The following is a 20,238-nucleotide window of genomic DNA, read 5'->3' on the forward strand; positions in this document are numbered from 1 at the left end:
TGATTTATAGATTAATTTGGCTGATAATATCAAGAATTAGTCTGTTTATTTTATTGAAAGATTAATGTCTAATCTTGCTAAATGCATGAACTGTAACAGTCTCATCGCTTTCTGGGCTCCAAGAAATGGGAGTTGAGATTATAATTGTGTGAAATTATAGGTACGAGTCCATTGATTTGGTTACCTCAATCCTTGTAGTAGAGGAAGTGGAACCATTTCAATTTGAGTGATGTGCCCATTGTGGAAGAGCATGAGTTGCGGAGCAATAAGTTGGGTTTTTTGTGCAGGACAACAGTAGATGGTGGTTGATTAGTGTAATACACCTTTTTGTTGTCCAATCTGCAATTCCAACGGAACAAAGTATCAATTTCACTTTTAAAAAACAATTGATTTCAAAGATAACTTTCTCAATATTGTGATCATTTACAAATAAATTGTTTGCCAAAGTGCTTAGATAATATAATGTGTCCATATTGAAGTTGTTGCGGCTTTCAAGATGAAACCTTGGCAATCTCTTTGGATCAATTTAGAGAAAGATGTGACTTCGCACTCCCACCACATCGCATGAATGGGACATATTCTCCAAATATTCCACTTATAAATACGTTTTTGAAAACTACATATTTGATATTTCCAGTTTTTCATAGACTATCATCCTACCAGACCAGTATCAGAATAGGGTTCTTTTCTTCTACCAACTGCAAGTAGTGGTATGCGTTTCCTACACACATAAGAAAGAACTATAGTGTGAGATCAGAAGGAAAAAGAAAAATCATGAAAAGAAATAATCTTGGTTTGAAGAAATAAAATAAAGAAATTCGTGAGAAGAAAGAAATAGAATGGGATAAGGGAAACATAGAGGGTTATAATTGGGAGATTATTAAAAAAATGATAACATATATGAATTGCTAAATGATGCATCAAAATTAAAAATTTATGTAACATGTTAAATCCAAATTATAATGAAAGATGATCATATATAAATTGAAAATTTTAAAAGACGGTGTAAATATAATTCTTATTTTGTTATAAAAAAATGTATAATATAATATTTTTAAAGAGAATTTAAGTTTAATTAACTCTATTCCAAATATAGAGATAAGGGTAATGATAGATACATAGAGCAGTGAGTACAGAAAGGTAGACAAAGAAATCTGATTGGAGAATTCAAAGAGTTCTAGAAAGACACACAAGTCAAAATATAATACAATATTATAATTGGGTAGTTTATTGTTTGCTTCAACTGTAAGAAACAGAATCTGCATTCCCAAACCAATCTCAAACTAATATTCACATAAAGGGAATGACCATTGTTGTTTCATGTTTGTAGGACCACACCACTGACCACACCACCACCTCTTTCTAAATAATGACTTGCTTCCCTTAATATATAAAAAGAATTTTGGTATGAAATAATAAAAAAAGAATTTGTGAAAATTATAAATTATAATAAATATAGAGAAGTAAGGTAAAAAAAAAATATGGAGTAGTCGATAGTTACAAAAATATTGAAATTATTAATTTGATCAAGAATTTTTAAAAGGAAGAAATAAAGTAAAGGGTAAATTTGAGTATTAAAAAATTATTATAATAGAGGAGTATTGGATGTCATTTTAGACCACATTTGTATTTATTTACAAAAATCTTCTCTATCTTTTGAAAAATTATCGACACAAATTATTTATAATTTTTGAAAAAAATGGCACATATATTGTTCATCAACGTCAATACCATTACATGAATTATCTTTGTAATTTAGTCTGCCTGCGTTGTTTCTATAATTATATAAGAAAAAAGACATGAATGATTAGTATAAATAAATTATAAATAATAGGTGTAAAGGAAATGATCCCACGTATTTAATTTCTTAGGAGCAAAGCAATATCTTCTTACTACTAATATATTATAATTAAATTAAATTAATAATAGACGTACCTAAACATATATTATTATTATTATTATTATAAAGAGCTTTCATTCATTGGTACATGTGAACGCCGTGCTATTATTTAATGCTTCTAGATAACAATTTGATTACTTTATTTTAGCCCCCCTTCAATATTCAAATCATGGCTGCGTCGTCTTTTCATTCAATACGTTCAAATTTAAATATTAATTTAATATATTAATTTATTAATAGTGCACATTCAAAGAAAACAACCAAATATGATATTATTATTATGAGTGAATTATATTAAAGGTAATTAAGTAATAAGTCGATTGAGTATAGATATAAATTTTTATTATTATTTTTAATATCAGTAAATTCAATTAATTATGATTAATAGAGAAATTTATTTATTGGATGAAAGCAAACTTTTGGGGTGCTAAATATAATTTTTTTAAATTATAGAGGGTCTATGTGTAATTACATAAAATTTCAGAAGAAACGAGTGTAATTATGGCTAAGAAAGAATTGCGACGTGAGATGGAGAAAAAAAAAACTGCAATAAGAAAAAAAAAAGTCTGTGAAAAAAAAAACAGGTTAAGTGATAGAGAAAGAATATATCGTAATTATAAGTTTATAAAAAAATATAAATATGAATACATTTGATGGGAGAAAAAAAAGAAATAGTGGGCGAAAGAAAAAAAATTATAAAATTGTAAGATTGTTTAAAAAATTAAATTATTATTCTAATTAAATTTATTTTTAAAATAAAAACGAATTTAATGATAAATTTAAATAATTAAGTAATTGATCTTGAAAAGAGGGCGAGAAAAGTTTGAAGGTCAGGGGAGGTAGGCCTCTCTCTCTCTCTCTCTCTTCTTCCTTTTGTTTTTGTCAAAATCTTGAAAAGGAAAATGGATTCGAGTGAGAAGCAAGAAAAACACGCAACGCTCACCACCTGCAATTCCCTTTTCTCCCCACTACCCAATTGTCCCAGCAAATAGGATTCTTCTGTGTAAAGGGTTGATGATGCCTTGGACGCAAGAGAGAGGAAAATTTCTTGAAAAATCACCTTAGGAAGAGGAAAAAGCAAAAGGGATAATCACAAGCCGGTGATCGCAGGTGTGACGCTTCGTTTTCTGTTTTGAGTGAGTCTTGAATATGGTTGATTTTTCAAGGTTTGGTGTTCTTGAAGTTGTTTTTAGTGTTTTTGTTTTGGTTTGGTTTGTTCAAGTGTAAAGATTCCTTCTGTTTTTGTTGGAGTGTGAAGCTTTGTTTTATTTTAGGGCTGATTTTCTGGTGGCCCTCTTTGTTTTGATTGATTATGTTGGTGATGCATGCCCTTAAAGAACTACAAGTGTTTATTGTGTTTTAGGGCTGCTGAACAGTTGAAAGGTTGTTTCTTTTCTGAATCTTGGTGGACAAAAATTACGTTGAAGGTGGACCTTGGAAGGTTTATGTATGTATTTGATGAGAATGCATTGTGGGACTTTATTTACTTTGATTTATTTATGTGGATTCAAAAGGTTGTATGTGCACACATACATTTTTCCTTTTCTGTTCCAATATGTGTTGGTTGAAATTTGAACATGGCACAGTTTGAGATTTTGCTGATGTAACTGTGGTTCTTGCAAACATGTCTTTGGTTATTTAAAAATTTTACAAACATGTAATGGTTTTGTGCCACTGATTGTGCGGTTGAATATTTTCTTGTTGTGAGGCCGTATTATTTCTGTTATTATGGCAGCATCGGTGTATTGTTCTTCATTTGTACTTTAGGCTTTCAACTTGAAAATCTACATATTTGTCTTTCCTTTGCTTTTGATTCGTTACCTGACCAACTAATGGCTCCTAGCACTCAATGTTAAGTTCTAGTTAGACCTTGTCCATGCAGTAATAGTTTATATATGCTGTCAGGGGAGGATTTTATTTTCCTTATCTTTTTTCAGCAGTTTGCTCTGAGTTTTGTTCAGTCGAAAATGAAAATTAGGTACCAAGACAGCGAAAACCTTGAACAGTAATGGATTGTTAAACTTCATGTAGTTCTTATATATGTACAGTAACTCCAATATGCACAATTGTCCCATAGTGCACGAACTGATGTATATATGCTGCTGGTTATTATGTATATATAAACTCCAAGAAATGGTTTGGCAACAGCATTTTCTTTGCATTTATCTTGTAATTTAAGGTTGCAACATAATATGCAACCGAAACATTTTAAATCAGTGCTCATGTTATTTCCTTCTAACTAGGCAATAACATGAGTATATTTGCATTGGTGTCTTTGTTATATATACAATCATATAAATCTTGGAGCAGAATACATTCAGGATATTCCACTTATGGTTTCTTATTTACCAAATACACTTGTAATCTAGAAGAATATGTGCTTGAAAGTGCATGTTCCTGAAAATGAACCTGGAAACAGGACACAAAGCAAGAGTTCACTCAATAGTTGTCACATGACTAATCAACCAAACGATAAATGACCAATATTTTTACCCTATTAATCAAATTTCTTGAATCATGATTAAAGGAAATCCATAAAGACCTTTCTCCCCGTGGTCCTTAAGCATTTGTTCATCCCACAATTTGGTAATTGGCGCTTTGCTGCATGCCTTCACGGCATCATGGTTGCAAATGTGGTCGGTATCTTCTTCACGCTTTGTGGAAAATATTATGCGGGTATCCGTACCTGGGCTTGTAGTCCATAACCTATTATTTCAAAATTAAGGAATTAATATTCATGGTGAACATTTCGTTCCTCGTTTTTCTGGAATATAAGGAATGCATGACCATGATGACTTATCTGCCATGCATATTGTGTTCTATTTGGCAGATATCTGGTGTCTCAATGAAAACGCCCAATTCAACTGAGGAGTTTGAGAAAAAGCATGATAACAGCGGGGGTCAAGTACGGGAAGATAGTGAGTATGTAAGATTGGTTATATCAAATGAACCAGGGGTAGCTGAAACAGATTCAGAATCTCAATGGCAATCAAGAAAAAGGTCTCTGATACGGTGGATCAAGGCCTTATTATGGTTTGTAATCACCGTAATAGCGGTTCTTATATTCATTAAGTGGGGAGTGCCCTTTCTTGCAGAGAAGGTAGGTTAACTTCAAATTCTGAGTATATATGTTTCATGTATTTCCTTCTGCAGAGTCGCAGACCCTTTAGCTGTAAAGCGATTTTTTGGTAACTTTTGCTGTTCTCTTAAAGATGCTCAGAGGCTTAATATATATCAACAAATTTCATAGCCATGAATCTGCATCCATTAAAGAGCTTCTTTAGATGCACCAAGGAAAAGCAACTTTTTCTCTTTTGCTCTTCTTCCTGACGAAGAACAGCAATTATGGAGACCTTTTTTCCTCCGTTCTTCCTTTGTTTTCTGTATTTAATCTTTTCTTTTTTCTATCTTATTATTGGAGTCCGATTGAGGGTTACTTGAAGTTATGGCAACACATGTAAAATCTTAAGATAAAATATTATCTTAATGATAATATGATGGCATCATTTATTTTATTATTTCCTTGGAAGGAATGGTTCAGTCCTTCATGCTTCAAAAGATTTGCAGTAGAAGCAAACAGTCCAATTGCTATCCTTTCAGTTGGAGAGATTAGTACCTTTGGGTATATCTAAGTGGCATTGAAGCTGATGCTCTCCAAACATTTTGGCTTTTGTCGTTGGAATTTAAACAATGTTGATTATCAACTATTAGGATAAATTTGCTTGTCTACTCTTGGTATTCTGTGCAGTGGCACATTTCAGACAATAATAGGTCCTAACAGAAGCTAAAGAAATTGTAGATCAAACATAAGGCTGCAGTTCTAGTATCATTTATAAAAAGCATTATGCTTAACTTTTATTTTTCATACATGATATTTTATCATCGTTTACAAAATCTTAAGTGACTGACCTTTAATTCCATAATTCTGATTAGGTTCTTTTTCCACTCTTGCAATGGGAAGCCACTGCATTTGGTCGTCCAGTGCTTGCACTTGTACTTATAGGTTCTCTGGCTTTGTTCCCTGTGGTTCTAATTCCTTCTGGTCCTTCCATGTGGTTGGCTGGGATGATTTTTGGATATGGCTTGGGGTTTGTCATAATCATGGTTGGAACAACCATTGGAATGGTCCTGCCATACTTGATCGGTTTAACCTTTCGTGACAGAATTCATGTAAGACAAACTGCTCTTAACACTTCATGATGTCGTTTATATATTTTGCGCTTTTCTGTATGGCATAGCTTTTATTTTGCACATTTGCCTCTATGTATGCCATTTACCAAAAGTTTTGGTGTCTTTGTGCATCCTCAGCAATGGTTGAAGAAATGGCCTCAAAAGGCAGCTATGCTAAGGTTGGCTGGAGAAGGAAGTTGGTTCCATCAATTTAAAGTGGTTGCACTTTTTAGGATTTCGCCATTCCCATACACAATCTTCAATTACGCTATTGTAGTGACAAATATGAGATTCTGGCCCTATTTATGTGGATCAGTTGCAGGGATGATACCAGAATCCTTCATTTACATCTACAGGTGCTCTCTCTCTCTCTCTCTCTCTCTCTCTCTCTCTCACACACACACACACACGTACCCGTGCATGCTCCCTCTACTCATTGGAGCTTTGTTCTCCAGTCAGTATAATTAGTCTCTAATTAATAAACCAGAATTAAGCATCCTTTTGCATAGTTTGTACGTTCTATTTCATTTTCTTGTTTTCGTTGCTGACTTGGGCTTTGGTTCCTCTTTGGGTCTACTTTTATGCAGTGGTCGGCTAATAAGGACATTAGCAGACGTCAAATATAGGAACCACCAACTAACTCCAGTGGAGATCATTTACAATACCATTTCCTTCATTGTTGCAATCATCACTACAATTGCTTTCACCATCTATGCTAGGAGAACATTGAATGATCTTGAAGTGGCAGAGGCCAACGGGGAAGTCCCTACCGTCCATCGTAGCAGCAGTTTTGAGCTGCGCAAGCTTCCACTCGAAAAATTCAAAGCTGGTTTTACAATGCCTTAAGTGTATAGCTTTGGCTTAGTTGAAGTCTCTTATTATAAGTGAAAAGGATTCAAATATGGATGGGAATTCTGATTTATTGTTGTCCATCCCGGGGTGACTAGATAACGTATGGACTATCTATTCCCACAAAATCTGATGTCTGAATACGGATTTGTCTATCTTTAAGCAGGTGAGTTCAAACTGAATCCCACGCTGTCCACCTGGGATCCCAGAACCTTGAGACCTAGAGATGGGTGTTCCGTAAATGACTGGAGAGTGAAAGAAAACAGTAGGAACCTAATTTTTGTTGACACATGAGAAAAAACGAAAGTAATGTTCATATAAAGTAAATACTTTGAGATTCTTGTATATTTCATTTTATTATGTCTTTTATTCCATGATATTTTATCATGTATGAAAATCGTTGGTATATAATTGAATAGGAAGAAACACAGGAGGAAAGTCAAGTTTTTTATTTCTCTGTTCCATCATGCGGATAGGCATCAGAAAAGTGTTAAAACATTTTGATTATAGTTGTAATGCTTGTAAGCTTATTAGATGTATGGATTATTACCTCGAAACAAACATTATATAAAATGGAAAGCAATGACAATTTTTAATCAAAGTATGAATACAGGCGAGTGCATGGCATTGACATCAACATGTAAAACAACCAACTTTCGGAGGTTGTCCAAATTGAGATATGTAAGACGCTTCTGCAACTGCTGCGATGGGACATAAAAATCTAACAACTCACAGGCATGTCCTCTAGCTAGTTTAGATTGACTTCAGGAAAATTGAACAGTTCTACTCCCGCAAATTCAACCAAGAGCAAATACTGGGTGGCGATGGCATTTCATCCCCAGGATCCCATTTTTTTTCCTGACACAAATGCTGAAAGCAAACCAGGTAATAGGAACCTTGGACGAGGCAGAGTGCTAAGTAATGAGATCGAACCTAACAAGTTATACTGAAAATGCTAAACTATTTATCGGAAAAAAGATAAGCCCCGTCCATGGCCCCAACATGTTACCAGAATAGAGGTTTAGAGACATCCTTTACTGGCTTGGCTCGTTTCTTCTTTCCTCAATCTTCATCTTTGCATGAGGCTTGCTTTCTTCCCCCACTCATTGACCACATCAAAAGAGAATCAAGGAACTCCCGTATCATTCATGAGCAAAAATCTGAAAGCTAGTGATTTCACAGGAGTAATAATCTTTTGTAACTCTCTTTTATAGCAGGAGAGTAGATGGTCATTTCACTTTTCATTTACAGATACAAGCATACATTGACGCTAGCTGCTAACTTTGCCCTTTCAACTTAAATAAGCATAACTTAGATAAACAAATGCTCAACGGTTGCACTCCATGCTCATACTCTCAACCTAAAACACAGAGCTCTTCTTCCTGTCCAAGTAAACACAATCATACAAGAGATTGAGTAAAGCATTTGGGGGTACTCTAATTTCAGCTTTTGCCTGCACCAATCTCGTGTCAGTTTCAATGTCTTAGTCGTCCTGGTATACACCATCCTGAAATTTTTTGGACCTAATTCCAACTGAAAGGAGACGACTTTCGAATGAGACAGGAATTCAATCTGGACATGCTTAGAGATCATTTGTCATGGATCAGTTATGTGCTAAATGGCGAGGTTTAGGTGGTACATATAAAGTGTCACCACCATCCACTGGGGTATGCATTAGGGGATTCCACCTATCAAACACTATTCTGCCTCCTCGCCCAATCCTTCCATGAAAGTTTAATGAGCGAGCAGACGTGCTGTTGGGTGTTGAAGGATCCGATGGAGGTACGATCCCTGCAGCAGCTAATTTATCTGGAAGTAATGGCTTTGCGAACAGCATAGCCGGCTCTGTAGGATCCTGCATCAACACAGAGGAAGCTCAAGTTTAGATAATTTCCATATTACAGATATTTATGTCCACACCTTTGCGTAATAGATGGAATAAAGGAACCGACCCCTCTAATTTGAAATAAATAAACTTAGACCCCCTAATACTAAAGTTTGCTTTACACTGATACCCCTTCCAATATTTTCCAGTTCCGGAAATACTGGTGTCATCGTAAAAAAGATGTGAAAATTCAAGTCTTTTGGGGTAGCATGCCCTTTGGGTGAGAGGGCGTATATCATATTATAGTATAATCCAAAGAATCTAAATGTTATTCTTTACAAATTTGAAATTCCAATTATATTTATTTAGAAGTTCAAATCCAATATGTTTTTCTTATTTATTATACTAATTTTTAGCTTTAGAATTTCTGGATAAAATTTACTTTTTAATATTTTTAACTTTTCATGTTTAAAATTTTTTCATACAAAAGACATTGAATGCTAAGTTATAGCTTAACCACTCAGTATTTTCTCATTCTATTATTTTCGCACTTTTTTTAAGGTAATGTAGAGTGTTATTTAACTATCATTAAATAAAATATAATTTAAGATATGTTAATACTTCATTGATTAATTAACTAGTAGTTAATTTTTCCTCTTTTTTCTCCATCCCCCCCCCCCCTCTCCAAATTTTTTTCCCTTTCTATTCTTCCACAATGCGCTACCCATTTTCCTCCTTCCCTTTTTCCAACATCCTCCCTCCTCCACCGCCACCCCAATTTCCCACCTCCCTCACCTTTCCTTTCCCTTGTCTCCAACCGTGCATTTTTTGTATCTATTTGTGTACGTGTGTTTGTGTGTCCTTTCTTTTTATGTCTCCTGTCTGTGTTACTGTCTTGGGGAGTGCGGCTGGTTTCGGGATCTGTGTATGTGCATATATGTGCGTGTTTTATAAGTACAATTTCAAGTGTGTCAGAGTGGGTATATTTGTACCTGCGCCGCGTGTGAGCTTGCCTATGGGTATTGTGCAAAAGAAGAGAGCAAAACAAAGGAAAAACTCTTGCAACTAGAAACTTTAAACAAAGAGGTAAAAATATTTGCACGATCAGTTTATTTTTTATCAGCTTCCGTTTTTTCTTTTTCCCTGACTGTCAGCAGGAAAGTACACAAGTCCTTCGCTTTATAGCGGCCAGCAGGGAATTTAGTAAGTATAATTTCTCTGAGTTGAAGCATGGCATTTTAACTATTCCCTGGGAGGTTTCAACACAATTATCCCTTATAAGGGATGCCATCAGTGAGTATATAATGACACTTTTGAAGTGCATCCAATAAATGGTATAAAATTAGGGATATATTCCATGAAAAACATCATTTAGGATAACCCAGGTGCATTGGCTTCTCACAACTTCTTATAAAGTGTAGCCTGGAAACGAATTAGTTTTATTAGGAAATGCAAGAAAGTACCAGTTTATGAAGCCAACTATGAGGAACACGCCTTCTGGCCTCTCGCCGTGCATTCCCTGCAGGAACCATCACCAGCTTTGATTCTGTGAAAGGAGGATTTTGCACCACAACTAGTCGACTGTTTGGACGGCTGTTTGCTACATCATCAGAATCAAAGAACTCCTCTTCACTTGAACCCACCTTGCTCGGGAAGGATGGCAATCCAGGTAAGGCCAAAGAATCCTCAAGAAGCTCAGTTTCATGCTGAAGTATCCATAATAATTATGAGCATCAGTTACTTATAAAATCACATGAAATGCCAGATATAAACAGTCATAAAAAAAATGAAGTAGCCAGGCATCTTGTCAAGCACACAGACCACAAACATAACAATTAGATGGTGTTAACATTAAGCACAAAAAGAACACCTAACATGTCACGATGACAAAATATTCTAAAAATATATTCTCCCTGTCATTGTATGAGAAAAAAATGCAGGCATAAAGGAATCACACAAACAGCTAGCTGGATGCACTTGGCAAGACCTATCTATTAGTTCATCAGAGATTGAAGTAGGGTAATATGGTACAATTTCAAAAATCCATCATAGCACAAGATAATGATGCAAACCTTGTACTTCATTTGAATTCTTTGGAGGGTGACCTCACTTTCCACGAGTTCTCGTTTTTTCTCTTCTCTCTACACGAAAGCATGTCAAAGGAATGAGGACAAATCATATGGCAAAAGTTTCCACCACCATATGAAATGTAAAGCTAATTGATGTTACCAGAATAAAATCATAAGTACCAATACCTTGATCAAAGCATCCAGGATGGTCTTTGCCTGATCAAGGTTGCGCCTGACCTGAAGTGGATCAAAAACCAAATAAATTAATCCAGTCTTTAATACAAAATTTAAGATTATGAGTTGGATCTTCTATGACTCAAAAGAGCTGACATTTCTGATTTGCAAATTGATTATTAAGTTTTCGCCTCCAAGCTTTTCAGTGGTCAGTGTCTCGCACCTCACTTTTCACTTGATTAATGGACATGAAATGGAACTTGAAGTAACTTTTGGAGTTAGTAAATATAAATTACTCAAGATGAGAAACCAAAGCCTGAGTTGATGAACCAAATTACAAGAAAAAGAAATCATGCAAGCATTAACAAAACATCACTCATCATGGTTACATTGGAGGCTGTATGAAGGCCAGAAAGTACTAAAGAATGATGCAAGTACATGCACAGTATACTACAACTCAACCTCAGTCTACACAAGGCAATAGGAACTACTGAAATTTCAAGACAAACATCTTTGATGCTCAGAGCATGATACGGTTTTTTAACTTCATAGAAAGAAATCAGATTAAAATCTGTAACAACTACTTTGTCAAAAGAAGCAAGCAGAAGAAGCACAGAGCCATTTATCTGGATTCATGTTTTCGCATTTTTCGAGACAAGATAAAACACACCCAATATTTATTTTTGTGTTTTTACACCTTATTTGTGTGGTTTTTTGTTTTTCAACTTTCTATATAATATATATATATATATACACTTATATATATAATATAAAAGAGACATGATTTGACAATAAACACTGATTTTTGTCTCCCAAAAATACAACATTAAACATACAATATTTATATATATACATATAATATATAAAAATATATATAAAAGAGATATGATTTGACAATGAACAGTGATTTTTATCCCCCAAATCCCAACATCAAACCTACACCACTTATTTTAAAATATTTTAAATTACCACAAACACAAATCCAAACATACCATGTATCTTCAACACACACTTACTTATCTCTATTTTTGTCTCTCTATCTTCAAAACACAAAACAAAACACTCAAAACACAAATCCAAATATAAGGTTAGCATTTCAATACCATAGTTGTTAAAGGCACACGGCGAGTCATGGCGCAAAGGTGCCCTGGAGCCATGGCATAGGCGGGGCGAGCCTTTTTAAAGCATGGTGCATATTTGCATATTTAAATTATACATTCATACATTTATATCTTACAAGTAATTGAATACAAATACGAGAAATTTTATTAATCATTATACCATTAAAAAATAAATGTAAAACAACTAGTGAGGGATATTTCTTCCTTTTCTATTTTTATTTTACATTTTTCTATTACTTCCTTTAAAAAAAAAAGTTAAAAGGTTCAGAAAACCCTACATTTTTCTGCTACTGTTTTTGGATTTATAGTTCTTTTTTCTTTTCTTTTCTCCTTTCAAATGGAAAATAGAAACACAGTGAGAGAGACAAGCTCCCTGGAACCTACTTCTGCGCCTGCGCCTGGGGTGCCCGAACCCTAGCGCAGGCACTTTGCATACGCTCCAGCCCCGCCGCCTGCTACTTGCGGCGCCTGAAGCCTCGCCCTGTTCCGTGCCTCTTCACCCCTGTAGCCGCTCTCTGCCGCCTCCACTCCTCCTGCATCACCATTTAATTGAACTGGGTGAAGTCACCCAGTTTTCTTTTGGAGCTTGCAGAAGGCGCGCCTTTCCACAGCCATGGTGAAGCCCAGCGCCATTTCTGAAAATGGCGCTGGGCCCGCAATCCTTGCGCCATGACAAGCACTTTTAATAACTATGTTTAATACTTCAAATGATCTGCTGATCATTTGAATTCACATTTTCATGCACACTCCTCAGCACAAAATTGTCCTAATGCTCACCTGACCTGGATTTTCAGACATCTGAATATCGTACTTCATATTCTAATGCAAAATTTTCTGTTACCATTCAATTTCTCTATACAAAAATAAGCATACAATACAAAATTAATGAGAACTCAAGGTAGCTAGAAGTGAAAGTTGCACTCACCTGACGAAGCTTTTCAAATGATTGCACATTATTTTCCCTCCTTTGCATCTGTTTCAGAAGAGGTCAGTCATAAAGTAACATTAATTGACAATCTCATATCACATAACAATTAGCAGTTATACTTAATTAACCACTCCAAATGTAGATTATAGTACTCAATCAACCATCCCGTACCCTTCTAGTGTGAAGCCTGTGAGCTTTCTCCCTTGGCCTGAATACATTGTACGGATTGGTGTCATTAACTGGTGGTGGCGGCTGTGGACATTACAAGGAAGAGTTATTACCAGCTAGACGTACACACTCTAAGAAGAAATTCATTAATGTGACTTAGCCAAGTTGTCCAGCTACTTAAAAGCAAAAATGGCATGGCAAGAATGGAAGAAAGTCAGCATTGCTTCAAACTTACTGAACTTTATCAGCATTTAAATTTAAGTCCTTGAGACCCAAAAGAAAAAGATAACCACCAGTAACAATTTCATAATCTCTGAGAGAAAACCATCATCTCCATACTACACGCTATAATACCATCAAGGCATATGTGGAGAGGGAGCAGGATGTGATCCTGAATATTTGTTAGAAAACCAAGATCCTTTCCCATAGCTTTCAAACAGATACTTAACAAGGATACTCAATTAGTTCCTAACTAACCTGCAAACGCCGAAGAATGGGTTTCTGCCATCGTTCACGCTGTCAAAGAAAACGTGGGAGGAAAAAGGGAAAATGTCACATGAGAACTCATTTCAAAGAATTATTCTACTTCCTGAAATGCAAAAGTTGGCTGTTAACCAGCAAGCTAATATAAACCACAAAATCCATGCCATTTCTTAGTTCCACATCAGATACCAAAATCCATTCCATATTGAGTACGAGTCTTGTATAAAAGGATCTCTGACACAATTCTTAACCTACCCAATAATTTTTGCTCAGGCATACTAGAACTTCACTATGATATTGCAAATCATAAATAGAAGTGTCCATATAAAAATTACAAAAAGTGTATGAGCGATACATTCAGTTTAAAACCCTAGCATAGGCGTCCCATACGTTCTTAGCTTATGATGATAATTGTTTAGCAACTACAGGTGCCATAATCTGAATATCAGACAGTAATAAGCCTGGGTAATTGCAAATCTGATAAAATAATAAAATAATAATAATAATGCAATAAATATATTTTTAAAAGTTTCAATAACTTATATCCCCCATTACTAGACATTTTTCAGGTCAAAGAGTAAAGATTAATTCATATCTGAAAAATATGAATTTTTATCTCATTATTTGTTTTGCAGCATTTTACCATGTCAAACCATCTTTGAAGCATAGATTAGGATTTTTCATCTAATCAACCATTCCCCTTATCGAAGCAGAAGTCCTGAAGTTATGAAAGGCCAATTTTCTCTCAGATTATAGAGAATCTCCGTTTCCCTGAAGTATCATTATGCACATCACAGCATTAATGAAGCCATCATGTATCTGATTGGTTAAAAATTAGACACCCTGAGTCCATAAAGTTACTGGACCATTTTTCAGCAAGATATCACTCTTCAATTATGAGTAGTATTCACCAAAACCCGTAACAAGAACAATGAACCATAAGATGTTTTTTTTCTCATAATAAAACTAATGTAGCACTTGTGCCAAAATCATAAAGAACATACAAGACGTGGTGCATACCTTTCCCTTCCAGTAATTATAAATACATTGGAAAACTCCATATTTGATGGAAAGAGCTTGTAATGCCTATAATGTGAATCAAGGTATGATTAGAAAATTTATCATTTCACAAGAAGATCAAACAGAAGCAAAGAATAAGGAGGCAGAAAAGACGACAAAATAAATAATATGAAAATGCCTACTCCAATGAAATAATAAAATAAGCCTCTAGAGGAGAGCAACAACCGAATTCCATGAAATTGATATGGATAGAAATCAGAACACCCAGAATTGATTTATGAGATGGCGCATCTCAAATTCTTCCTCAGACATACAGCCACCTTCCTCAAGGCTACAATAAAGTGATACTATGATTTAGCATGTGTACAAATGCTATTACTTATGAACCATCACTTCCTTTTCTATGATCAAACTTCTGCCACTGAGTCAGTATCTGGTATCATCCCTTTAGTAGTAGATACTAAAATCTTACCAAAATAGGGCCTTTTCTCCACCTCATTAACTTTTAATACAGAACCAGTCACCTCAGAATATTAACAACATTAAGCTTGAAATTCAGTATCCCAGGCATAAGCCTTCTTAGCAAAAATTGTTGGAAGCCGAAAAATGCAAGTATGCAACTTTTTGAATTTTGGGATTGAATATGCTTAGCCAGTAAAAATCAAGATTGCAGGATTCCCCTGTTGTATATTTTGTCCCTAACAAAGTTTTGATAACAGAAAAGGAAGACCCAAGGAATTCCACAATAATAAGTTAGCACGTACACCCAAGTAATGGAACTCCTTAAGGAAATTAGTCCCACAATTTGAGCTTCCTCAAGAGCTATCATCTTTCAGATAAATCTCCCTACCATCAATTCATTGGAGTATAATCATAATGAAGACATAGTCAGAAGCTACTTAATACAAGAAACTAGAGAACATATTAAACCAACCACATAATGAGATCATCCTATGAATCCATTATCTATGTCAAGGTCATGGTAAACCTTAAGCTCCTATCTATGTCAAAGAGTGAAGAATGAACTTTTACAACCAAAAAGAAAATTACACAGAACTAATAAAAAATTCCTGAAGATTACACAGAAACAATGGAACACGGCTAAGAAAGAGCAATCTTCACCTCAACAGCAGCATCAAAGGTTAAAAGCACTGGAATAGGAGAGCCAAGTGTTGGGGTAATAACTCCTGCTCTTTCACGAGCCTTATGATCTAAAACCTCCAACTTGAAAATAATTGTCTCTAATCTGCATCAAAAAACATATGACCTGATTACACAGTGGAATAAGAACATACAAATAACGCCCAAATGCTAAGAGCGTACGCGATGCAGGTTGGACCTATTTAGGTAATTTTTCGTCCCAACCTAATGTTTGTGGTTTTTAGAAAGCTTAGTCCAAGCCCTTACGGTTTTAACTGGGTTGGACTGGGTTTTGCAGTCTATAAATCACCTATATCATATTAGTTTTTTGTGACAACTTATGCTGTTGTTATAACTATTTTGTCATAATAAATGCATTTCCTATAGTCATAGTCAGCAAAATGTAAAAGTATGAGATAATCAGTTACAATGTGTAAAACATACATTGTTATATATTTATTATAGAAGAATATAAATAAATATTACTCACCAATGTTTTATGAATAAGATTGTGAAAAAAGTCCTTATTTTGAATTAAATTATATAAGAAACTAATCATAATAATATATAAATATTAAACAAACATTATTTGAAATTCAAGTTATTGCATTTATCAGTGGCACAAAACATATAGAAGATAACCAATAACCAAGAATTAATTAACTAATTGATCTCATTTACATATTTATACATACTAGTGACAAGCACATGCAACGCACTCCATTCGTATTATCTCAATAAAATTGTTAAATTGCAATCATAAGATAAATTGATGAATAAAAATATGTTAACTAAAACTTAAAAAGTATTATTATTTACAAAGTAAATGCATACAGTTATAAAGGCAATAACTATTCTCCACTTTATTTATTATTCTACATTATAAAAATTATATCTTTTCTACATGCAATGTACACATTTTTTTTAGTGTAAGTAAATGTCGATTCATATAAATAAATTCAGGCAAGATAATTATATACATGCACACCAAATACACAAAAAGATACACACGCGTGTATATGTATGTGTGCGTAGGATATACAATAATTAAGACTGATAAATAAAAATATATAGTAACTGATTGATTTTTTTTTATATAGAGAAGTAATGCATACAAAATTTTAAAAGTACATGTATCGTATACTTCACAATATAAAAATACATTAAAGTAAAATAAATACATTTATTTAATTTTGTTTTTACTTGATATAGGTTGGCTTGGAAGAAAAATCACCTAGTAGTGCAAGCTAAAATAAAATAAAGTATGATGAAGATTTAAAGGTGACCTGAAGTTCCATTTGGACTTCTATGCAGGGACTAAAAGTCTAATTATCTAGAACTTCAACAACCATACTAGCAAATTTACATTCCAAAAAGATACAAGCATCTCAAAAGTGGAATAGGATGTCCCTTATATCAGCTTCTATCACTCATGTTCACAGAATAACGACCAATGTAGGTAAACTGAAGTTCTGTTAGATATCAGATTTTATCAGTAATCTTCAAAGGATAACAATGGAATCAAGTTCACGGAATGTAAGCTGGAAACTAATTTTACATACCAAAAAATAAAGCATCTTAAAGAAGAATGTTCCCATGCTCATCTTCTATTTCCAGATCAAAAAATAAATGATAGTGTAAGCAGTCCAAGAGATGGTCAGTAAAGGATGCATGTAAGAGACATTCAGGACCATGCCAGAAGGATTATACAAGATAAAAGAGTTACTTTTCAGCAACAAGAGTTTTTCTTTCTTTGTTGAAGTCTTGAAGCCAATCCTCATCCTCATTATCAAGATCATATTCAACAAATTCTCCAATTTCGGCTCGAGCTGTCAGAAACATAATAAAAAATAGTAACATATAGTTAATCTAAAAACAATACAACTAGCTACGTAGTTGACTGACCACCCCTGGCGCGCAGGTAAGATGTCGGTTGGATGAAGGTACGAGAATAGTCCCTTTCATATGTATCCACAACCACAAACTCGGGAGTCGGTATTTCTGAAGCAGTTTTCCTGCCTGGTACTTGTTGCACCTATTAAAGTTACTGTGGCATTAGTTGATCTATCCATAAACATCATTTAAGACTCACCAAATTGATGTGCCTATTAGATTTACCTCACAGTTTCAGTAACTTGCATAAAGCTTATGGCAAAACAAGAAGTAAACATCACCACTTTGGGAAAAAAAATATTTACTTGTCTAAAACATTGCACAAAGTCCAAATCAGCAATCAAACTTAAAATATGACCGAACTAAAAGTGTTTGCTTTCGCATGTCAGGGAAAGTCAGGTAGAAGCAATTAGCCCGATTACAACGCTTTTCTGTGGATTAAGGAAATTCAATCACCTCCTGCTGCTACTATTAGTTCATTAATTTGTCGCAGATATGATGATACCAGAAACAAGAACTCTCCCATCCGTTCCCACTGCTGCATGGAGCGGGAATCAACATGTCACTATTTAGGAGGACTTCATTTCGGTTTCGTTGCATTCTTAGTATACCCATATCCATATGCTCCTGTATGTTCTACATTATAATCTTAGCACTTTGCAGATTAGAACAATGTAGTGATATTTCTTGGAACTATCGCCCCGTATCATGATGATTTGAGTGACCTAAAACCCTTTCCTTCTTTCTGGGAGGGCTGCTCTTGACCTCAAGTGTTCAAGAAAGAGCAAAAGATGAGTATTAAATCTAATCTAAGACCTCTAAACTACCAGCTATACCCTTGGCACGCCTTGATGACAAATCAGTCCCAAATCGATCAAAAAAACCATAATCACAAAAGCAGAAGGAAGCTTCATTAACTACCTTGTGTAAATTATTTAATCACATGCCCTATTACATAATTTGTAAACAATAGTATGCAGCATGGCAATGCAAAGATCATACCAAGTGGGTTCACATTGCAGTGCAGACTAGAACCAAAAACCCTAGCTGATTCCTGCTAACTTGCTATTCCACCAACGACCTCAAAGCCATTACACGGCAGTGACAATTATAACTGTTTGACGATTCTTATGAATAATAAAAATGGAAAAGCCATTGGCGTTTTTTTGAAGTAATACTCTGATAAATATCTATACTTCAAATGGCATCCACGGTACCACAAACTTAAGAAACACAAAAAACTCAAGCTGACAAAGATAATTGCAAAACTAATCATCCTATGCTATTCACTCAGATTACAAGTCAATGGTTGAAATAAATACCTCACCTCATTATCAGCCTCCGCAGCAAGACGGAGTATCTGAGAATTACGAGTGGAGGTAGGGACCTCATCATCCTCGAAGTCTTTAATAGATTTTATAATTGGGAGTTTTTTGTTGAAGTCAAGGGGCCGAGGCCTAAATGAGAGCCTACTCATAGCATCAACTCATCTCCCAGTCTACTCAACAACTCTTTTTAATCTGGATGCCACCATACCACGTGGCTGCCGCTTCCTTGCACTAAAAATACCACACGTAAAAACTTCCAAAAACAAAAGGAATGACTATTAGCATTTTATCAGCGTAATCTTTACCATAATACATTGCTGATAGCATTTTAAATGCACTAAATTTCGCAAAAACATGAATAATAGAAATGCATGACGTCAGAAACCCTAATTTTAAATTGCAGATTTAAATAATAAAATTGGCGCCCTAAAAAGGTTCCAAAACCCTAGTCCATAAATACACAAGCATCCCATCTATCCATACCTAAAATCCCACATTTCCGCATATAAATACGTACCAAACCAGCAGTTCCACAGGTTCATTCGTATTCGCACATAAAAAATTTATGCATGGATACAGAAAAAGAGAGGATTACCATACCAGCAAAAAGCAAGAACACCTGATTGCGAGAGCCTCCGCCCAAAATTAATAGCTTGGTGGAAATTCAGAGAGAAATTGTGTTATTAGGTTTGTTTAATTGCAGAAATGGAAGCATTGGATGATAATGGGGGAACAGATAGCACCAGACCCGATTAGCGTGACCCGACCCAAATCCTGTTGCGAGTGAAAATGGGCGCGAGAGCTTTTCTGAGACGTTTGTGTTTATTGTTTAGGAGGAAGCAGTTTCTGGGCCGGGCTGTAGTGGATTTTATTTGGGCCTTCATAAAGATGTGATGCTCGTCAACTATTTTGAGCCCAATAATAAAAATACTATAGTGAAGAAAAGCAATTTTAAACACGTGTTGACGTGGCACTGATATAGTCTTTATGACAATTAAAAAAATTAGTTGAAATTTTCTAAATATATATTTTGTTTTCTATTGCAGGTCCACTTGTAAATTTATTAATTTGGTTGGTTACTCTTTTTAGCAAAATTTTAAAACTTACAATCAAACCTAGGGATGTTAACGAGTCGAGCTCAACTTTTTTTTGTGAGCTCAAGCTTGAGGT

At 34.8% G+C, this 20,238-nt stretch overlaps 2 protein-coding genes across 5 annotated transcripts; one reads left to right on the forward strand and one right to left on the reverse strand.

The window, feature by feature from the left end:
- Positions 1-2,706: 2,706 nt before the first annotated feature.
- On the forward strand, positions 2,707-7,264 carry LOC105172482 (SNARE associated Golgi protein family). 3 transcript variants are annotated; one of them, XM_020697169.2, is made up of 6 exons: positions 2,707-3,010; positions 3,264-3,347; positions 4,731-5,000; positions 5,834-6,070; positions 6,209-6,426; positions 6,658-7,264. In XM_020697169.2, the coding sequence occupies exons 3-6, from the start codon at positions 4,746-4,748 to the stop codon at positions 6,914-6,916; spliced, it is 969 nt and encodes a 322-aa protein (XP_020552828.1). In that variant the 5' UTR covers positions 2,707-3,010; positions 3,264-3,347; positions 4,731-4,745; the 3' UTR covers positions 6,917-7,264. The 3 variants fall into 3 exon arrangements, with proteins under 3 accessions (XP_020552828.1, XP_011092230.1, XP_011092229.1); XM_011093928.3 differs by lacking the exon at positions 3,264-3,347 and having other exon boundaries at positions 2,707-3,036; XM_011093927.3 differs by lacking the exon at positions 3,264-3,347.
- Positions 7,265-8,093: 829 nt separating this feature from the next.
- On the reverse strand, positions 8,094-19,885 carry LOC105172481 (uncharacterized). 2 transcript variants are annotated; one of them, XM_011093925.3, is made up of 13 exons: positions 19,669-19,885; positions 19,068-19,299; positions 17,753-17,882; positions 17,574-17,676; positions 15,830-15,953; positions 14,708-14,773; positions 13,682-13,720; positions 13,208-13,288; positions 13,034-13,081; positions 11,000-11,050; positions 10,817-10,885; positions 10,208-10,450; positions 8,094-8,774 (listed from the first exon to the last, which is right to left on the reverse strand). In XM_011093925.3, exons 2-13 carry the CDS (start codon positions 19,215-19,217, stop codon positions 8,523-8,525), a joined length of 1,356 nt encoding a protein of 451 aa, XP_011092227.1. In that variant the 5' UTR covers positions 19,218-19,299; positions 19,669-19,885; the 3' UTR covers positions 8,094-8,522. The 2 variants fall into 2 exon arrangements, with proteins under 2 accessions (XP_011092227.1, XP_011092226.1); XM_011093924.3 differs by having other exon boundaries at positions 19,068-19,321.
- Positions 19,886-20,238: the final 353 nt, after the last annotated feature.

This window comes from Sesamum indicum, linkage group LG10 (genome assembly GCF_026168435.1).
Source record: "Sesamum indicum cultivar Baizhima isolate 11 linkage group LG10, ASM2616843v1, whole genome shotgun sequence".
Taxonomy (NCBI): domain Eukaryota; kingdom Viridiplantae; phylum Streptophyta; class Magnoliopsida; order Lamiales; family Pedaliaceae; genus Sesamum; species Sesamum indicum.

Bases quoted from the DNA above. Each gene is read 5' to 3' on its own strand.
- LOC105172482 (XM_011093928.3), top strand. From the start codon at position 4,746: ATGAAAACGCCCAATTCAACTGAGGAGTTTGAGAAAAAGCATGATAAC. The intron at 6,071-6,208 runs GTAAGACAAACT...GTGCATCCTCAG, and splicing joins CCTTTCGTGACAGAATTCAT to CAATGGTTGAAGAAATGGCC. The intron at 6,427-6,657 runs GTGCTCTCTCTC...ACTTTTATGCAG, and splicing joins TCCTTCATTTACATCTACAG to TGGTCGGCTAATAAGGACAT.
- LOC105172481 (XM_011093925.3), bottom strand. From the start codon at position 19,217: ATGAGTAGGCTCTCATTTAGGCCTCGGCCCCTTGACTTCAACAAAAAA. The intron at 15,954-17,573 runs GTAACTCTTTTA...TTTTTGATGCAG, and splicing joins AAAACTCTTGTTGCTGAAAA to ATTAGAGACAATTATTTTCA. The intron at 8,775-10,207 runs GTACTTTCTTGC...GTGTTGATGCAG, and splicing joins ATAGTTGGCTTCATAAACTG to GATCCTACAGAGCCGGCTAT.